Genomic DNA, 18,951 nt, shown 5'->3' with positions numbered 1-18,951 from the left:
TCTGCTTATTGTGGGATCATTTAAAGACATCAAAGTTAAATAAAACCACCTTAATGGGATTTTTGGCTCTTAAGTGTAGGTGGCGGAGTTCTGCATTTAAGGATAATGACTAATCCGCTACATCAAGCCTGCAAAAATTTGAGGTTTCACTGTCTGTATCAGGCAGCGTCAGCCATTGCACAACAAATGTCAAAAAAAAAAAAAAAAAAAAAAAAAAAAGCCAAAAAACCTGCCAGTGTGTGTGGAGAAGTCTTTGTGAAAGACAGGAGGATGAAAATGCTCAGCTCTCTTACTGCAGAGTAAACTGTCTCAGCACAGAGGTGGATTTACATTTGATTTGTCAGTTCATAATTACATTTGACTTGAGCACATACTGCAGTTGGAATGTGTGTGTGTGTGGGGGGCAATGACACTTTCTTTGCCTGAAATGCAGAGTGACAACCAAGAAACAATGTTTATACAACACAATGTCACCTTACTTGCTGGAGCAGATAGTTAGCGCTGCACCATAATGACTTGCGGAGAGACAAGACAAGTGTTGTTTCTGTACACTATATTTGGTCCGGCCAATGTCTGCCTCAAAATAAGTGTTGGAGCTTAACTGTTAGTTAGTTGCCCACACAATTCACATATCTCTGCCCATGCTGTTTGTATATAAAGAAGTGACCACAGGGACTTAACTGGAGTTTAACGTACAGTACGTCCAAAACAATACCGGGGTCGAGGCCCGATCCGGTGTGGTTTCGGAGGTTTGTTTTGCTGGCTGATGGACACTGTGTGGGCTGATACTCTGACTGAGCCAGAAACAGTGGTCTAACTGTGACTAAATGGGAATCATTCCACATTATATAATATACACAAACAAAATCATCCTGTCTACTCCCTAGAAATAACATATTAACTGCTCCAAAATGTTTTTCTTCTTATTAATTCACTTGGATGTTTGACCTTTAGTGTGTGAGAATGACTGAGAATGGACAGTTAAGCACCAGAACTCATGTGTAGTTCTGGTACATCTGTTACATTTACCATGCATATATGTATCCTTAAAGTCTAATGTGTTGAATGCCTTTCCTTTCTCCTTTTCTTAGAAGCTTGAAACCTACATTATTTACATCCATATTTACGTGCAGTCTTCTACCTCTGTGCCTTTGCTGTGACATTGCATTGCTTCTTGGTACATTACTGTTCAGTGGTGGAATAATGTCAAACCATTGGCAGGAATGTGTATTGCACCATTTGTGCTCGTGTGTACACATGTGTACACACAACAGGGTACCTTTGATATATTTAAAGCATATCTTTCTTTTTTGCCAATAAAGTTTTATGTCTGTTGTGGCAAACGTAATGAGGAAATGCTGTTAATCTATTTGGTGAGATGTGAAAATGTTGATACTGAATGTATCAGTAAAATGTAGTGTTTTCTCCTAAAATATACAAGTATAACTGCCTGCAGATCTAGTTTTTATGTTTGAAATTAAAGAGAAATCAAAGCTATTTGGTTTAAGTGTAATGAAAACATCAATCAAACCAATAACAAGTCACTAAGCATTCTCTACAAAATTAAAGTATTATAAAAATGGTAAATATGCAGTTGGTTTGTCAGTTGAATTCAGATGTAACCAAGAAGTCAACAGAAGTCTTGCCATAAAACCAACAGCAAAGTGTTCTATTGGCCTGCTATCTGAAAGTATTAAGAAAAACAAAACCCACAATCACTCGAACCAGTGGCACAGAGCAGATGTTTTGGATTTTGTTATTGGTAATCCACAGACACAAGAACATCCCAGAATAAGTTGGGACAAAGAACACACAAACTGAAGTTTCATTCCATATGGTTTGCATGCTGGTAGCTGGCTCCTGGTTGTGTTTGTTTAAGGGGTTTTGGGGACCAGACTTCATATTTGCAGGATATTTTGAAGAGACGCGCCAAAGGTGGATCCTGAACGCAAAAACATTTGTGTTGTGAGTTTGTGCTGAGCCTCACATGGCCTGTGATTGTGGAAATGGAAAGCTGTCTGACAAAGAATGGGTCCAGGGTATTTCTTGACTTGACTGTATCTTTTGAACACCCACCATAAGGGAAACCATAGAGCATTAAACACGTCTAACCACAGGTCATCCGAGACTGTCCCTGACGTTCAGACAAAACAAATCTGAAGTCAAAGTGTAAAAAAGCTCACAGGCTAAATTTGACTGTGAAATGAAAGAGATATACAGAGAAAGAGTTTTGTGTTTTCAATCCTGCAGGATGCTTTGAAGTTACAAGTGATTTAAGCCTTTTTCTCCACAAAGAAACGTCATGGTTGAGCACATCTTTAAAGGAGCTATTAGACCTGCTTTTGTATGAAATGAGCCATTAACTCAAATTTGTAACAGGTAACATTTGCACCCTTATATTTTTCTAGCTTTTTACATGAACTTGTTAATAAAAGGCTTTTTGTGGAAAGGTTAAGGCCAAGGCATCTAATGAGCTGAATCCTGGCTGGATTTTGCTAAATGATGTATGTAAGCTGGCTGCATTACATAGATTAAAGTTATGGAAGTGTAATTTTGTAAATAAAAATCAGAGTAGCATCTTGGGGGGTCTAGATGATTTATTTTTGCACGCAGCTTCATAAATACAGCAGCGTGACCTCTGTCTTCCTGTGTGCAAAATTTTGGGTTCATATTTCTCTCAGAGCTGATCAACATATAATGCTAGAAATAATAAATGCTTCCAGGTGGCCAGGGCCAATGTTGCAAAGAAGAACAAAGAGTTTGTTATTTTGATGAGCCAACAGTTTCTCTGTGGAGAGCCTGTTTTACTGTGAGGGCTCGTCCCGTCTCCTGAGGCAGAGCCAAGTGGTCTTAAACACAGAAAGAGTGTGAGTCATTGTGCTCTGTAATTTCAGCACACTGCAGCTGTCTTAAGTGACCACGGCTGTAGACCTGTTAACCAGCCTGCTCCACATGTAAAACTTTCCCTTCCCTCTAACATAATAATTATAATGTCACGTCCCAGAGATCTCTCCCTCAATTGCAGCATGTATAGGTTTAACTGCAAAGGCAGCCTGCTGGAAGATCTTTCTAGGACAGGCCTGATGACTATTTTGGGTCTCTGACCTTCTTTCCCGACAAGGAGCCTCTGTTAATCTCTTCTATAATTTCTGCACCAAATCTCCTTTTTTTCCTGGATAATGCAGCTACTGTAAATATCATTTTTCGAAGGTTATGGGCTTTGCTTTTAAGGCACATCTAAAGCCTGTAAGTATATGTCTTTCTCTCTGGAGCTGGAGCTGGAGCTGGACAGTCAAGTCTGGATGGCACAAGGTGAACTGCTAATTCTGCTGAATGGCACACATACTGTATGAGACTTTGAAGAGTTTCCAATTGGTATTTTTCTCAGCTATTTACAGTTCTGTATTTTAAACAAAATCTCCAAATGTGGAAGTTTGAGGTCCTGTGGTAAAGGAAGAGAGAATTACAGTCCTAATACTGGTGCACTTTTTCTGCTACAGTGTTTACACTGGTCTAGTCACATGCTGGTCAGTTTGCAACAGCTCGTGGTTGAATAAAACTGTGGTTGTAGCCGCTGCTTGAATCCCATCTTATGCCAGACAGACAGGTGGACTGAGACCGTGTCTGGAAACTCCTGTAGCAGCATTTAAACGGTAGCAGCTTTTTCAAGTGGCTATCTAATATAGGGACAGACATTTGATCAAATATGTTTACCAAAGATGGAAAAAGGCCTCGCTAACAGAATGAGCTACTGTGTGCATCTCATTCAGGGAGCCAAACCAGCCATTTCTAGGAGGCTGTAACCACTGGTTGTGGCAGTGAATAAAAGAAATACTTTTTGTTCAAAGCCATCTGTTTCTATTTCAACTAATGAGTTGTTTTGCAATATAATGATGCACTCATTCCTTATTCCCTTAAAGCGATTATGTCATTTCTTTTTTACATAATCATAGCATCTTCAAATGGAATAAGTTCTTCTTTTTAATAAAACAAGACAAACCTTGTGGCATTACATTTTTCAAATTGTTCAGATAGCTTTAAACCTGCATTAGTTGAGTTTTGGGGCAGAGCAACAAGCAGCAAAGGAGCTATTTGTAAGTTTTGCTATCGCTACATAGCCAATGTTAGCATTAACGACTGTTCTAGACTTACCAGTCTAGAGGAAACATTGCAAGTCAAGTATCAAACTTAAGTTGTTACTTGCCAAGAGCTGTCTTCAGCGGTGGAAAGCAAAACCTGTGTTTTGCTTCTAGTTCTATCACTTCTTCTCCTCTTCTAATGTTAGCATGCTAACCAGCTAGCTAACGCAATCACTCTCTGAAGAAGTAGCTCTAACCTCTTGTTTTGTAAACACAACAATGGCTGAAGTTCTTAGCAAGCGACCATCACCATCACCTCTCAAGAAGACACTGTTGCAACCAAAAATGACAAATGACAATGATGAGAGCGGGACTGAACCAAAACAGTCGCAACAAAACCAGAGGTTAAAACCCACAATAATTCACTTTCACATTAGTAATGTGATCCAGTGTTAATATAAAAATACAGATTATAGCAGCTCTATTTATTCTTAGCGAATACTTGTCATTTGATAGTTGGATTATGACAAATATCACTCAGATAATGAGTGCCTTCCAGTGGATATCATGTATTTATTTCTAGTTTGACTATGCTATTACAGGGAGGACTGGCTGAACAATGAAGGCCCAAGGCCACAGCAGGGTGAAGTACATAAAAATATACACCACTGTACACCATCTCTGACCATATACTGATTATAATACTATTTTTGCTGAACAAGAACATACAAGAAATTTTAGTTGACCCAAACTTAAGGTCACGGTTTATGAGGGATTTCACACAGATGCAAAATGTTTGAAGTCAGGTATTACATTGCATCTCTAATGACAGAGGATGGTCCCTCTCCTCCTCCTCCTCCTGTTGCTCTGTTGTTAAGCCAGGGTAAATTGCATACATTTGCTGTTCTCCTAACAGATCTGAAATAAGAGATTTAAAAGCTAAATGAGATTAGTTTGATGTTTGGACTCTTATTTCAAAGCCCTTTACTTTCACTTTATACACACAGTGTGAAGCCCCTTTGTTGATTGTGGAGTTTGATCCCACCTATACCTCACAGACAAGTGGTTTGCTTCATTGAAATTAAGCTAATTATATTCCACGCCTGTACACATGCAGCCACTGTAAGCTATACTTTCACCCACTATTATCTTTCCAAGGTTTTGTGACTGTGAAACACCCTCTCCAAATTAAAGGTCGGAAATGTGCCAAAACCTGACATTATAAGCTGGGGAGCTTTTTTGAGGGGGGAGTAAAAAGCTGTCCAGTCTCTCCAGTCTGTCACTCTGTCCCAGTTTGCCATGAGCTGCCAACTGAGAGCTTAACATAAGATTCAGCTTTGTCAAATTTAGACTTCTCCTGCAGTCTGTACAGAGAGCGGGAGAGCCAAGGTGAGCTTCTCCAGACGATTTAAGCTTTCTGCTCTGTGATGAAATGCGGCAATAAACTGCAAATGTCAGTAATCACCTGAGGGATAAGAAAAAAGACTGGTATGTGCACTCACACAGACACACACACACTTTGTCAAACAGACAGCTGGAAGGTATTTTTCAGACTTTGCAAACCACAACCATCACAGACAATTAATCATTATGTTTATGATGCACCTGAAGTGTTTGAATGTGGAACATCTCGTTTTTTTGATGATGATGATGATTTGACGAGGAAAGTGTTTATTTGTTTTTTTATTAATAGTGTGGGTAAAATTAGCTGAATAAGTGCCCAGTACATAGGTTTAGTTATTTATTCTGTACCCCTCAACGCGTTTTTCTGCACTATGCAAGTAAAAGCAAGAAAATTATTTAGAATCAGTTATCCCACTGTAAATAGGGAATTTTAGATGACAGACCACAGACAAATAAAGCTATTTACCAGTTCAGTATTGTGTTTGGTGCCATAATATTCACTAAAATTTTATTGCGCATAAAGAGAAAAGTTCAAAAGATTTTAAAATATCTGAGGCACTCTTTGCCTCAGGATTGGAACACAGCGAGTAAATGTACTTCCCCCAGGTTTTTATGGGCTTTAAGAACATGCTTGCTCGGGTTTACTCATACATATAATAGTGGCTGTTGCCATGGTTTTGTTGCTTCATTAAGCAGCATGTTAAGCATACACAATGTTATGTTATAGAGCTCTGAGTTGGTTTTGGTGTTTAGACAATGGAAAGCTAGGGAGCTTTATTTAGGACGCTGTGATTCACTGTGCTGTCACCACAATGATGACTGGTCTTTGATTTACTGTGGTATCTGGACCCACAGGGTTTGAGCATGTGCTGAAAGCTGACTAAACATATCAGTCAGTAAATGATCCATCATAGATAGCACAGGGTGGGCCAAGCAGTGGTGGACAAAGTATTCAGATCCTTTACTTAGTACCAGTGCAGCACTGTAAAAATACATCATTAAAAGTTTAAGTCCCGCATTTAAAACCTTCAACAGTTTGACTCCTATTAAAATATATGACATTATTTGTTAATTCATTCATTATCTATACCTGGTATCCTTAAAGGTCAAGGGGAGGGCTGGAGCCAATCCTAGCTGACATTGGGTGAGAGGTGAGGTACACCCTGAACAGATGGCTAGTCTATCACAGGGCTGACATATAGACACAAACAACTATTCACACACACATTCACACCTGCGGGCAATTTCGAATCACCAATTAACCTGCTTGTCATTAGACTGTGGGAGGAAGCTGGAGCACCTGGAGAGAACCCATGCATGCACAGGGAGAACATACAAACCGGACACAGAAAAGCAGTGTGTACGGAGCAACCAGCCCTACAAGACTAACTTTGTACGAAGAGTCACGAGATAAAAAAACACAGCCACTGCTCATGCTGGCATGGACTGGCAAAACTCTTGGGAGAAGCTCCGACCCCTGTTTATATAGTCAGTAGCTCCTCCTACTCCAAGAAATACCAAGTAGACCATTAATTAACTCATAGCAGGGATTTATTCATTACCCATTATATAACTATAACAAATTAACTGTGAAAAAACATTTCTAAACACGTTAAAAAGAGTAAATCTCAAATTGCCTCAAATTAATATATTCTCCCAACCTCCCCCTCATCTTAACCACACTTGGCACATTCCAGGGGACTTTAACCATAAAAGGAGTCCAAATGGGAGCAGACCGGTTTGGCCATTCCTGGCTCTAAACCAGAGGAGGACCATGTGCAGTTTAGAGGAGAGACGAAAGACACGAAAGTCAATCAAACAATGACGTTAAAACTCACAACATTACATCAGGCTTCCTTTAAGCTGTTATGCATCTATGTGACTCTGGCACTAATGCATATCAACATAACACAACTACAATTAACAGGTTCTCATTTTTAAAAAAAAATCTTAATATGTACTAATTACCAAACAACTCGGGTCTCCAGCCAGCTAGATAAATTTATAGATGACACCTCTATTTCTACATTCTTGACATCTGAAACGTTTACAAGGGGCCTCAACTTAACACAGTTTTGTTGCAAATTGTCACAAACCAAAAAGATTGGGAATCACTGATTTGATTTTTGGCGTGCAGTTTAACAGCTGGTCATCATTGTCCACAACTATGAGCAAGTTAACATATAAAATGAGTAGAGGCGAAGGAAAATGTCACACAAATTCATTCATTCATTCAGTTTTTCACGTGCAGACCTTGGCTAGGGAACATCTTGTATCTTTTGGAAATTGTTCTTTCCATTTTTTTTAGACCCAAAGTGATGCTCAGGCACTCCCTGAAATACCCTCAAGTATGGGTATGTGTCGGTGCATGAAACCACAAAATGCAGAGATGTCGTGCAGCTTCACGTCAGCTGAGAATCGCTCTATTCTTCTTCGCTTTGTGGTAGTTAAAGTTCATGAAAGACTTAATGAAAGCCTTGAAACATCCTTCATTCAATGCTTCCAGAGATGTTCGATCTGTAGAAATAGAATTGTAATTCTATGCTAAAACACAATATACCTCTAATTTGTCAGAGCTCTGATTGGAGCTTGGATTGCTATATATAAGTTTATGATAGTTTATGGGACTTTTTCTGCTGTAAAATATAGATTACTCAAGATTTCTGCTGCAGTTGCTCTAATTCGAAGATTGAATGAGGCCTTTTGGGGTTAGAGTTGGATCTCATGTCCCCCCAGGGCCTTTATTGTGTGGGTTACAGCAAGTTCAGTCCTAGATAGCAGAGGGAGGGCGTTTTAGACTCCAGTGGTTGATATCAGGGGACATTTTTAACTCCTTGGCCCATCTGTTGTGGTGAAGGGTGTGTTCATCTGTGGGGAGGATTGGCGCTAAATGTCTAATTATGCGTGATCCTATGTTCTCCACTTTCCCAGGGTACAGTAACAGTAACTTAATGCAGCACATGCTCTGTAATCAGTGATGTCAAACACCACATGAGGCACAGTCTCACAGATAGAGCTCCCAAACTATCCGGGACCCTGCGGCGCAGAACACACGTCCCCTCTGTTGTCAGAGCTTTAATTATGTTCGTTTCACACGAGACAGACCCAGCGAAGGCATTTCTGTGGGACTATATTCATCACCTGCAGTTTAAATAGGTCTTTGATTATCACCTACAGGATCCTCTGAATTAAGACGTACAAGAGAAGAAATCATACTTTGGACCACTTGTCAATAAGATATGTTGAAGTAAGTGTTTAGTTGTATGAAATTAATTCCTAATGAAAGTAGATGTGATCTAATTCGTTTGATGTTGCACTACTAAAAACTGATCACTATATAAATATAATGAAGTTTATTTACACAAATGGGTGTGTAACAGTGAAGCAATAAGACCGCCAGATTGTACTTCTGCCAAACTTTTAGATTACTCAGCAGGTCCGTTCTGTTCCCAGAAATCCAAATGGTCCATAGATGAAGGAGACCTGGAAATGGGACACAGATTAAAAAAATGAAAAAAAGAAAAAAGAAAACAGGTGGACGACCACAGCTAGACCCCTTGGGCCGAGTACTTAACTCCCCACCTGAAACTCACCCAGAGCAAAGAGTGCCGTAAACACATGAGGCTGCCAAGGTACCTTACACTTTCCAAAAATGAACCATCATCCTTCATCCAAAATTGAGTCATTAGTTGTATGCAGTACAGATCATTACTCTAATGCCACTTAAGTTGTTTAGGAATACATCTATTTCTGGTTGACTTTGGGCCGGAGAAAGAAGTGAAGTTTCTGTGAGATTTCTGGCAAGTTCATTGAAAAATGGAAGCGTTGGGAGTCGCTTAAGGATCTGTATGAAAATTATTGGGGTGGGAAAGTGGGCTGAACATCATGTTTAACTTTTCTTAATTTCAACCTGCCTCCACCTGCCTGAACCTTCTGCTTCACTTTTTAAGAAGGCCCTCCTCAATATAAGGGACTTTAGTTGTTTGTGCAAAGTGATGAATGAACAAGGCTTTAAAGCAGCTGTAATTGATATTTTTTTAATCATAATAATGTAACAAATGACAGTGGGTGTGAGAGGCGTCACTTGTACTAACAAACATACAGAGAGATTCACAGAGCTTTACAGCAAGTTCTAGCTTGTTGCTTAGCAACTTCACTATTTTAGTTCATTCTCACCACTTACATAGAATCATTTTCAGCTGCAGCAGGCATCTGTTGTCAGCTGAGAAGCTCTAAAAAACCATCATTCACCATCAGACCAGCACCTAATAGCAGACAGACACAGTTAGCAAACTGGTGAACTCTCAGGAACTGGTGGAGACCAAACACAGAGCTGAAAGCCAGTGAATATTGGACTTATATTTATCAGGTGGCCAGAAATACAACTTCAAACATGAATGATAATGCTGCAACATATCAGCTGTACATGTAAATAGGCATCTGTTTGCTACTATTGGTTCACCATACTCCCAGCTCAAAAGGTGATGACATGTCAGTGTTGTCTGCTGCCCCCAGGTGGCCAAAAAAATTCACTTACTGCTTGTGTAAGTCTTTGCTCCAGTTTGATTAACTGCAGAAGAACAGATAATAAAGGAGTGCATGCGCAACCTTTCCTAATGGTAATGTTGTAAACTGTAAACACTTCCCAAAGTCAAACTAACATTAGCAAAAATAATACCCCCTCTTTTCTGTCCACCTCTTCTCCCTAATAATTTTTATACAATCCCTAAGCACTTTACCCTTATTTGTAGTAATATAATAAATTTCTTAGGGAAACTAATTATCCTCAGTAATGATATTTATTCTGAAAGTGCTAGTTATGTACAAAAATATATTATATCTCCCTTAAAATATCTGATCAAACAAACAGTTTTGAGCACTGAAAGAGGCAAATAGTGAACAATGTTAGCCCTGTAGACATGCTTTAACTGTCTATCCTATACAGCTTGATGTATATAACCCATGCTTCCAGTAGAGCAGGGCAGGGTGGGTGTCTGTGGTCACTGTCTCTGCCCTCTGTGTCGCCAGTGGGCCACCCTACACATTGCTCCCACTGGCATTCTGCCAAACCCCAAGGTAGCAAGTCATGAAAATGAGAGCGTTGCCTTAGGAGTTAAAAAAAGGATATGTTTTGATCATCCTCTTCGGCTATTTTTTCCCATACTTGTTCTGCTATATCTACAGGATTAGTATTGCCGGGGAGAGTGGGAATTAAAGTTCAATCGTTTAGGTTTTCTGCTACCTTACTATTATTGCCACCAAAAGGGTTGCAAATTAAGATTCTCCTTGTCTCTCGCCAACCACTAAAAGACTGAAAAATGCGTCATAAGAGACATGATACAGTAATTTGTGGCTTTGACTATAAATATGATGCACGATGCACAGAGAAGTATTGTGTATTCATTTTTCCCATAGGCTTTATTTAGTGAGGTACCTGCTGCAGTTTTCATAATCCTGAGGCAGCATTTTCGTCATGGTCTTTTTTTTAGAGTTGTTGCCAAAGAGTGGAAATATATATATATATATATATATATATATATATATACTACTTATATGGTGTTTTTGCAGATGAGTGGTGAGGCAAGCAGAGCAAACACCAGAGATTCAGATGCGCAGGAAACACACAGGTTGTTCCAGCACACGAGAGAGAGAGAGAATAAATTCTCCGAAAATTCACGAGAAACAGAGTTTCCCTTACTGGCAAAACAGTGTGCCGATGAGAGGGTGCAGTGCTATGGCTGATGAGTAACGATGAGCAGGTGTGCTGATTATTCTGGTGCTGATTACTGAGCCACACCCCCAAGGACACGCACTGAGACTCTAAACAGAAGTAATGCACCGTTTTCTTGCAGCAGACCTATGAAACAGGTCATCTGTTCAAATTCACAATTATAAGCAGTTCTCATAAAATTAGGAAACATCATTAAGTGTAAAACTAATAAAACGATGAGGAGAGATTAATCCATTTCAATATATGCTGTATAGGCAAAAAGGCCCTAAATGCTTCTTTTACATCCCATACAAAACTATTATATGTTAACATGTAAACAATTACATCCTACAGTCCAGACGGCAGACATTTTTTTCTTTAAATTTAGAAAAGCACAAGAAGAAAATGTTCTTGTTTTCCCTCCTAGCACTGACTCTGTGGCTGGGTGGATATTTATAATGGGAGACCAATGTCTGGATACCCACCATACTTTCCTCCATAACTGTTGATTTTTGCATCCAATCTATTCCACTCATGTGTGAAATGACCATCTGGCCAGCACCCCAGAGCACCTCAGGGCACCCCATAGTCATCCAGAGTCCAAGCCTGCTCAGGCACTTGACATTCAGATCAACACAAACTACTAATTTCTGCCTTATTATACTCAATGAGAGAGGCATCTTAATGCACCAGATGAGAAAAGTAAAATTCATCATTTAAATGCCCCAAATGGTTATTTGGTGTCTTAATTTAGGCAGGAGAAGGTGTATTTGTACTTGTCTGCTTATTTTTACCTTTTGGTTACTTATGGTTGTTGGTCAACATCAAAGATGAGAAAAACATTTTTGAGGCGCAGCATAACCTCAAGTGTTCAAAACAACATTAATGTTCCCTGAGGATGTCCGAGAGATGGAGGGAGTGGACGTAATCTTGGTCCACCCAGGTCCACCCAGTGGTCACTGGTCATCGGGCACAGCCCAAAGCTCAGCCAGTCAGGGAGCGGCAGCCCTCATAGTCAGTCCATATAAACTGTGAGAGGCTCCCCTCACATCTCAAAACAAGTTAAAAAAGGAATTGATGCTTTGCTTTTCTTTGCTCTGATAACCTTCAGCTGTTTATTCAGGAGAACTTACAATGACTGAGCAGTAGATTGAAATTAAATGCCTAGATTATCAAAATTACAAGGAGCTGATACAGAGGAGTGGACGTGGCAATTTTCCTGCAACCACATAAAGGAAAAAAGCTAAAAATGTTTTTTTGAGGTTTTCAAGGTTTATTTATACAACTCTGAGGCTAAATTTATACACTCAAAGTGAGAACTATCAAGTCGAGTGTGGCCTTATTCAAGCCCTTATTCCTAGTTACGCTCTCAAAAGGCTTCATAACACACACTGTGAAACATTAAATGAACACAACTCTCAACTGCCTTAGACCTTCAGTGGGAACAATGACAAACTTCCTGCAAAAACCTCATTAGGAGGGAAAAATGGAAGAACTCTTGGCAGGGTCATCACAAAGAGATAATCCCTTCCAACACACCCATAATTCAGTATTTATCTACGCTGCAATTAGTCACTCACCCCAGGCCAAAACCCTACAAGCAGTCCAGCCAAGTCACTGTTCCAGCCCCCTCAGGCGTCTCCTCAACTCTTGTCCCAAAATGCATCAGGATAAAGAAATACTCGCAGTTATGGTTAGCCTTAATGACTAAATTGTGACAGGAATAGACAAATGCATCTTCAGTCCAGTGTCGTCCGACTTAATGATATGTGTTTAAGTTTATTTACAAGGTTTCCACACTGTACATGCGGACGCACTGGAGTTTGTGTGTTATTATTTGGAATACACATCTGTGATGTTCCTTAATGATATAGGGATAATGTTGGTAAAAACTGCCTCTGATTTCATATTCCATACAAAGCACAGACATGTCATTTGGTCGCTTGTAAAATTAGTTTATAACAGAAATGACCCAAAACTCTGCACTTCCTCGACCTGTTTGCTTTTCATTTTTAAACCAGTACTTTTAATTTTAATTTTATTTTTCTTTTTGGTCATAAATGTATATTAATGCACAGGCTGAATAAAAAAAAGTCCCTCACGTGCAGCTTGTTGACTTTCTATTTCCAGCTCTATGCAGACAAATATACACAGTCTGTGGAAACCATGATGGCGGGGATGCATATATACAGCAATGGAGGATGGTCAAATTCCCTTCTGGTCATCAGGGTGACCACAGGTGGTTTCCATGTAAAACACCACTGTCTGATCAGTGAATATATGTGTCCTCCACAATTCATTTTATAGCTACTGCTGTCTACAGTGTCTGTAGGAAATGGCTCAGACGTGCCGCCCTGAAAAAGTGCACTGCATGCTCTTTTACATTTTGAAACCAGTTATTTACACAATGTATTTTCTTTTTTTTTTCTAATTAGGGAACGTGTCTGGTCCGAGGTCCATGAATTGAATCCTTGTAGAGAGTTTGCCTAGATGATACAGTCTGATCTAGATAAATTATTGGGTAGGAAGCAGACACTTATCCGGCTAGAAATTAAAAAAAAAAGTGCAGAGACACACATATGCGCATGAACAGGCAACAGACTGGTCTATCAGTGTCTTTACGATGCTGAGAAGCCAGTGCAGCTGGTGTGCATCAGCTCACCAAGCAGGTTACAGGCAAACTGTGGCTCTGCAAGGTCTCTCTGACAAACCTTACACTTCTGTTCCTTGTCCAGGACGAACTTAGTCTTTGAGGCCTGCATCTGCAGAGTAGAGAGTAAAAAGGTCAACAGGGTTTAGAATAAAAAAAAGAAACAAGAATACTCACAAAGTTCACTGCAGTAAAAAAAATGTGAAATATGTTATTAAACTCACCCAAGTGACCTTGTGCTGCATGAGCTCTGCTTGGACCAGCGCCTTTTGTAACCTCGCCATCCGCCTCTGGTGCAAGGTCTCCCTGATGGATCTGACTAAGAACTGGGAGACTAGTTGAACAGACCAGGAGTCAGGCAGGAGCTGGATGACCTTCTCTGCCGCAAAGAAAGGGTTGCTGTTGAGCAGATCTACTGCAGTGCTGGTGAGATCCTCCGAGCTCAGGTAGATTTGGAGCAGGGTGAGCAGCAGGGACTGTCTGAACTCAGTGTCCTGGCCCTTGGCAGCCCTGTAGCAGTACGCCTCAGCGGTTCTGAGGTCTCGCTCCTGGTGAACGAGCACCTGCAGAGCCTGGGAGTGTTCCCCGGTCTTACCCAGGAGAATGGCTTTCTCTGTGTGCAGGGTTGTTGACTTGACTCTCTCTGCAGTGAGGAAAAAACAAGACTTTTACCTTAATTTGTTGACAATTCTATGATGATTTAAGTTCTTATAAAGCATCCCCATGCACCATATACAGCAGAGACGTCATAGAATTTGGAATCCCAGAGCAGCTGTTGCAGCTTCCCTCTGGTCAGCATCAAATCTGCTCCCTTTTCCTCTTTCAGCATCTGAGTAACATATGCCAAGGCCAGACGGTTGTGATGTCTCTCCTCCTGAGGGCAGATTACACCAATCATGTCTCAGTACATTTAATAAAAGGAGTCGGGCTATTAGATTATGTAGCTGCTGCTATACCCACCTCACTGCTCAAATCATAGATTAAGAACTCAAGGTACAAAACCAGTGCCAGTGGGAACTTCTCCAAGAAAACAAGGACGTCTTGTGTCTCCAGTCGATCATCCGGTGGACGATTGCTGAAAATCTGCACACCTATCTTTTTCAAATAAAGGAAAATTGTCGTTGGTGATTTAATAAACAATAATTGCCCCATAATCAAGGCAATTTAGTTAATATGGTGGAGTAGGTGGCATTCTGCAGTGTGTTTATATCTGTAACATGTAGTTGTATTGTGCAACTCTGCCCTCTGCAGTCAGGTTGAAAGCATGAAAAAAAGACAAAGGCACCTCTTGGTTTCTTTGCAGGGTCCAGTCTGCAAATTTCCACACAGTGTCTCTGTCTTTCAGCTGACTGAGAGTCCGCACTATGTGGCCATATACATCTGAGCATGAGGGGTCATTGTGGGAGCCATCTGCAATCTTCACCCACGTCTGGAAGAATATAACAGGCTAAAACACACAACATTTCTATATGTAGTTGGTAAAAAGTGTGGGGTTTTGTGGAATGATACCTTTATTGCATCAATTTGCTTCCCGTGGCTTTGATAGAGGCAACCTAAAGCAAAAAATCTGAAAATAAAAAGAGAGCATACAGCAAATGTGTCATCAGAAATTGTACAAGCTATAACAAATGTCTCAAATACTGAATTATTTGAGAGAATCATCAGAATCAGAGTCGTACTTGTGCACCAAGCTGAATATCCTGATTCATAAGTGCGATTGCAAGTCATCTGTGTAGGAAACAATCATTTATATTCACCTGTTGTGCTGCTCCAGAACAGGAACACAATGATCCAGCCTGCAGTCATTGGGAAATGTCAACAGCTGCTGCAGATTTTCAGTGTCTCCCAATTCTGCGTACAGCCTCAGGAGGGCGCAGTCCACCTCCGTAGTGCACTTCAGGTCTTGCTCTGTCCCCCTGACCGCTCTGAGAAAATCTCCCAGGAAGGCCAAGTAATGATGAAATGTGTTTCTGTCCTCTCGCCAGAGCACCTGAAGATCCCTGCCCTTGTTCTCATGATCAAACCGGGACTGAAAGTCCTCACCGAGACACGACTGCATATCAGGGTAGAGGTGGATGATTTCTCTGGGGTCCAACTCACCTTTACTGTTAAAGTGAGTAATGAGTATTGATTAGTGTTAGACTTAAGTGCGCAATTCAGCAGAGAAGACAAAATTCACAAACCGTTACGACACAGTTTGCTGTGATTTAGTTTGCGTGTTTGAATTTGGAGTGTTGTGTTAGGGGGCTTTACTCTCACATGAATAGATCTCTGGCCTCTGAAAAACCCCTCTGGTAAAAATGAACAAATCCAGCCAGGCAAGTGATGGCCTTCTGCAGATCCTGTCAGGAAAAAAAAAAAAAACTCTTAAAACCAGGCATAGTATGACATGGAACCATATTTAATGCACTGATATGCGAGTTAAAATCACTGAGGCATTTTATACTTCAGGACATTCAAACGTCACAAAACCTGACAAATTCTAAAAAATAACTAAGGACTCATCAGCATATTTATTCTAACATGCTCACCTCTAACCTGTAACCTGAGGTATGGAATGGATTACACTGAATGTCACACACCATCTGCTGTCCACAGTTGCATTCATCCAACTGGAACACACCTAAAGTAGCATTTCACAATAATGTATTCAGTCTACGCCTTTACATCCTGGTGCAATCTGTTCTACAGTGATGAAATATTCAGTTCAAACACTACAATACAATGCCAGCTGGGGTGCTCTAATGCATGCGTATCACCTACACATCAAAGATATGTATGAACCTACAGGAAAACAGTGAAATTATGAGACAAACCTGCAGGTAGCAGTAAATGTAGAAAAAACTGAATTGAGAGAAAAAGGTTTCATGCGCTACTTAGCTAAAGTGTGCAACAGCTACACTGTTTACTGCTAATTAGCATGCTAATATGCTAAAGATGGTGACTTTTGTAAATGTAATACTGGTTTAATCAGCATTGTAGCATTGTCTATGTGTGACTATGTTGATATGCTGAAAGAGCATTTACCTCAGAGCATGCTATTTCTAAATTTAGCTGTTAGCATGGTTGTAGACTCTTTGCTTGCAATGTTACCTCTGTTTTCTTCAAATTTCCCACTGTTTCTGTTTGGAAACAGTTTTTGCAAAAATAATTGAATATGTTTTGTGACCTCTGAGAGGAATGTATTCGTTAGAGACATAGACCTCAAACAGTTGCATGTGTGCATCATGCTGTATGGCTACAAACTGCATTTCACCTTGTATGAGTCAAGTGGCCGACTGCTTTGAACTCCATCCAGCAGCAACAATGCCTCCTCGATCCTCTTATGTCTTACGAGTGCCTGGATCTGTTCTTCGAGTGGCACCAGGCGCAGGCTGAAAATGTCTCTCTCTGTGAACACTAACACACCATCTGAGGGGAGATTTGTTTTTGGTTTTCAGAAACACTCAGTGTGTAGGAACAGTAGGTGCAAGAATGACTGAATGAATTGGTGCAAACTGAGACAGACACGGCTGCATCTTTTAAAAAGAAAAAAAAAAAAACTACAGTTTTGCAGGATCTTGATCTACAATCTGCCAGGAGTAGGTGATGAATTGAAACTGCCTGGTTTACCTGGTGTGGAGAGTAGACCCTTTGCACCTGGGAGACTCACAGTCTGTTTGCGCTGCTGATCTAACATGCTGTAGACAGACAGCACTTGGGGCTGCAGGGTTAGGATGTAAGGGAAACATACTCCGGCTGCCAGCACCTCCAGAGGCCACTGTAGGGGGGGGCGCTGGCATATCCCTGTCTTCATCACAAACATGCCTGAGGGATGAGGATGGAGAAATGATATCTTGGCCAAACAAATATCCTCCGGCTAGATGGGTATATGGGGGAGTGATAGGAGATGATTAACTGTATCGCTGCTTTGGAAAGGAAGCATATGACACATGGAGTCGTCTGTACTCGACAGCCTTTAGGACAACATGTACCATAAACATTTTGGCAGCTCTTACCCAAAGATTCAGGTCCGTTCAGGAGGAATTCCCCTTGTCCCGCTGAGGTCACAATGACACGCTGTCTGTTGTGATTGTGAGGAAAAAGCTCCTGACTGCTCCCACTCTCGATGTCACAGAGGAGATACCTATCGCCAGTAGCTACACACAGACTGGTGCCATCCACCGCCAAGGCCACGGGATCCTGAGGCAGAGGGACTTCCTTCACGACCTCCCACCTGTCCACTCCCACCACGTGGATCCGGACCACCTTCCTGCGGCTGGAGGAAGTCACCATCTCCACACATCCTGCCTGAGCTGTGAGCGACGAGTCGCACACCTCAAACAAAGACACGTGCTGGATTTTCTTCAGGGCAGGAACAGGCTCTAAGGAGAACATGTTGAGGGCTGTAATGCTCCGGTCCCACAGGACCAACAGATGGTTGAAAAGTGGGACTGCCCTCAGTTGGAGCACTGGGTTGCTTGAGCCTAGTTTTCTTGCTCTGCCTTCTCTGGTTTTGCTCTGGCATGAGCTCAGGTCTCCACTTGTGCTGCTTGGTAGGATGAGGTGCTGGACTGTTGCATGTTTGGTCCCTATATACACATTTCGATCATAGCACTCAAGGCACTGGATGCTGGATTTGTCCTTTTCTTTTGGGGCCTCTTGCCTTTCACAGACATGTGTTTGTGTGAATGCTTTAAAAGCCATTGCAGAAATGCATTAATGTTGGACTTTGGTTGTGCAACTTACATCAAGTGCTACTTAAGCAATAGCTCACCAGTAAGCAGAGAAGTTCTTCAGCAGTAATACTTTCCACTGTGAAAAACCCTGACAATAGGTATTTGCATAAATCAAAACCACAGCTTGTCTTCAGTGAAATAAATAAAATAAGATGTCCCTACCTCTCTGCTGTTCCCCCTTCCTCTTTGATTCCTCCACAACTTTGTGAAGTGTAAAGTAGTTTCACCTCCCCATGTGACTATATCCTGACAGGAAATCTGTGTCAGCAGTTTACGCCGCTCATCCTGCCATGTGAGGACACTTACACAATTCATCCAGCCGCCTCACCAAGAAAACCGACTTTTACAAGTATCAAAACATTAGGTATGGCGGCAAGGACGGATATTTTG

General features: G+C 41.0%; 1 protein-coding gene across 1 annotated transcript; it reads right to left on the bottom strand.

Annotated features, from left to right (window-relative positions):
- Positions 1–10,826: 10,826 nt before the first annotated feature.
- Positions 10,827–18,774, bottom strand: si:ch211-266g18.9 (transforming growth factor-beta receptor-associated protein 1). The gene is made up of 11 exons (XM_018663572.2): positions 17,842–18,774; positions 17,456–17,650; positions 17,100–17,254; positions 16,103–16,185; positions 15,601–15,948; positions 15,353–15,410; positions 15,129–15,272; positions 14,804–14,938; positions 14,573–14,717; positions 14,068–14,486; positions 10,827–13,955 (listed from the first exon to the last, which is right to left on the bottom strand). Exons 1-11 carry the CDS (start codon positions 18,527–18,529, stop codon positions 13,812–13,814), a joined length of 2,514 nt encoding a protein of 837 aa, XP_018519088.1. The 5' UTR covers positions 18,530–18,774; the 3' UTR covers positions 10,827–13,811.
- Positions 18,775–18,951: the final 177 nt, after the last annotated feature.

This window comes from Lates calcarifer, linkage group LG19, assembly GCF_001640805.2.
Source record: "Lates calcarifer isolate ASB-BC8 linkage group LG19, TLL_Latcal_v3, whole genome shotgun sequence".
Lineage (NCBI taxonomy): Eukaryota > Metazoa > Chordata > Actinopteri > Centropomidae > Lates > Lates calcarifer.
This window is presented reverse-complemented; position numbering and strand designations above follow the sequence as displayed.

Coding starts and splice junctions, on each gene's coding strand:
- si:ch211-266g18.9 (XM_018663572.2), bottom strand. CDS start 18,529: ATGGCTTTTAAAGCATTCACACAAACACATGTCTGTGAAAGGCAAGAG. Junction 15,949..16,102: donor GAGGCCAGAGATCTATTCAT/GTGAGAGTAAAG, acceptor TCACTTTAACAG/TAAAGGTGAGTTGGACCCCA. Junction 14,939..15,128: donor CCCTGCAAAGAAACCAAGAG/GTGCCTTTGTCT, acceptor TATTTGAAAAAG/ATAGGTGTGCAGATTTTCAG.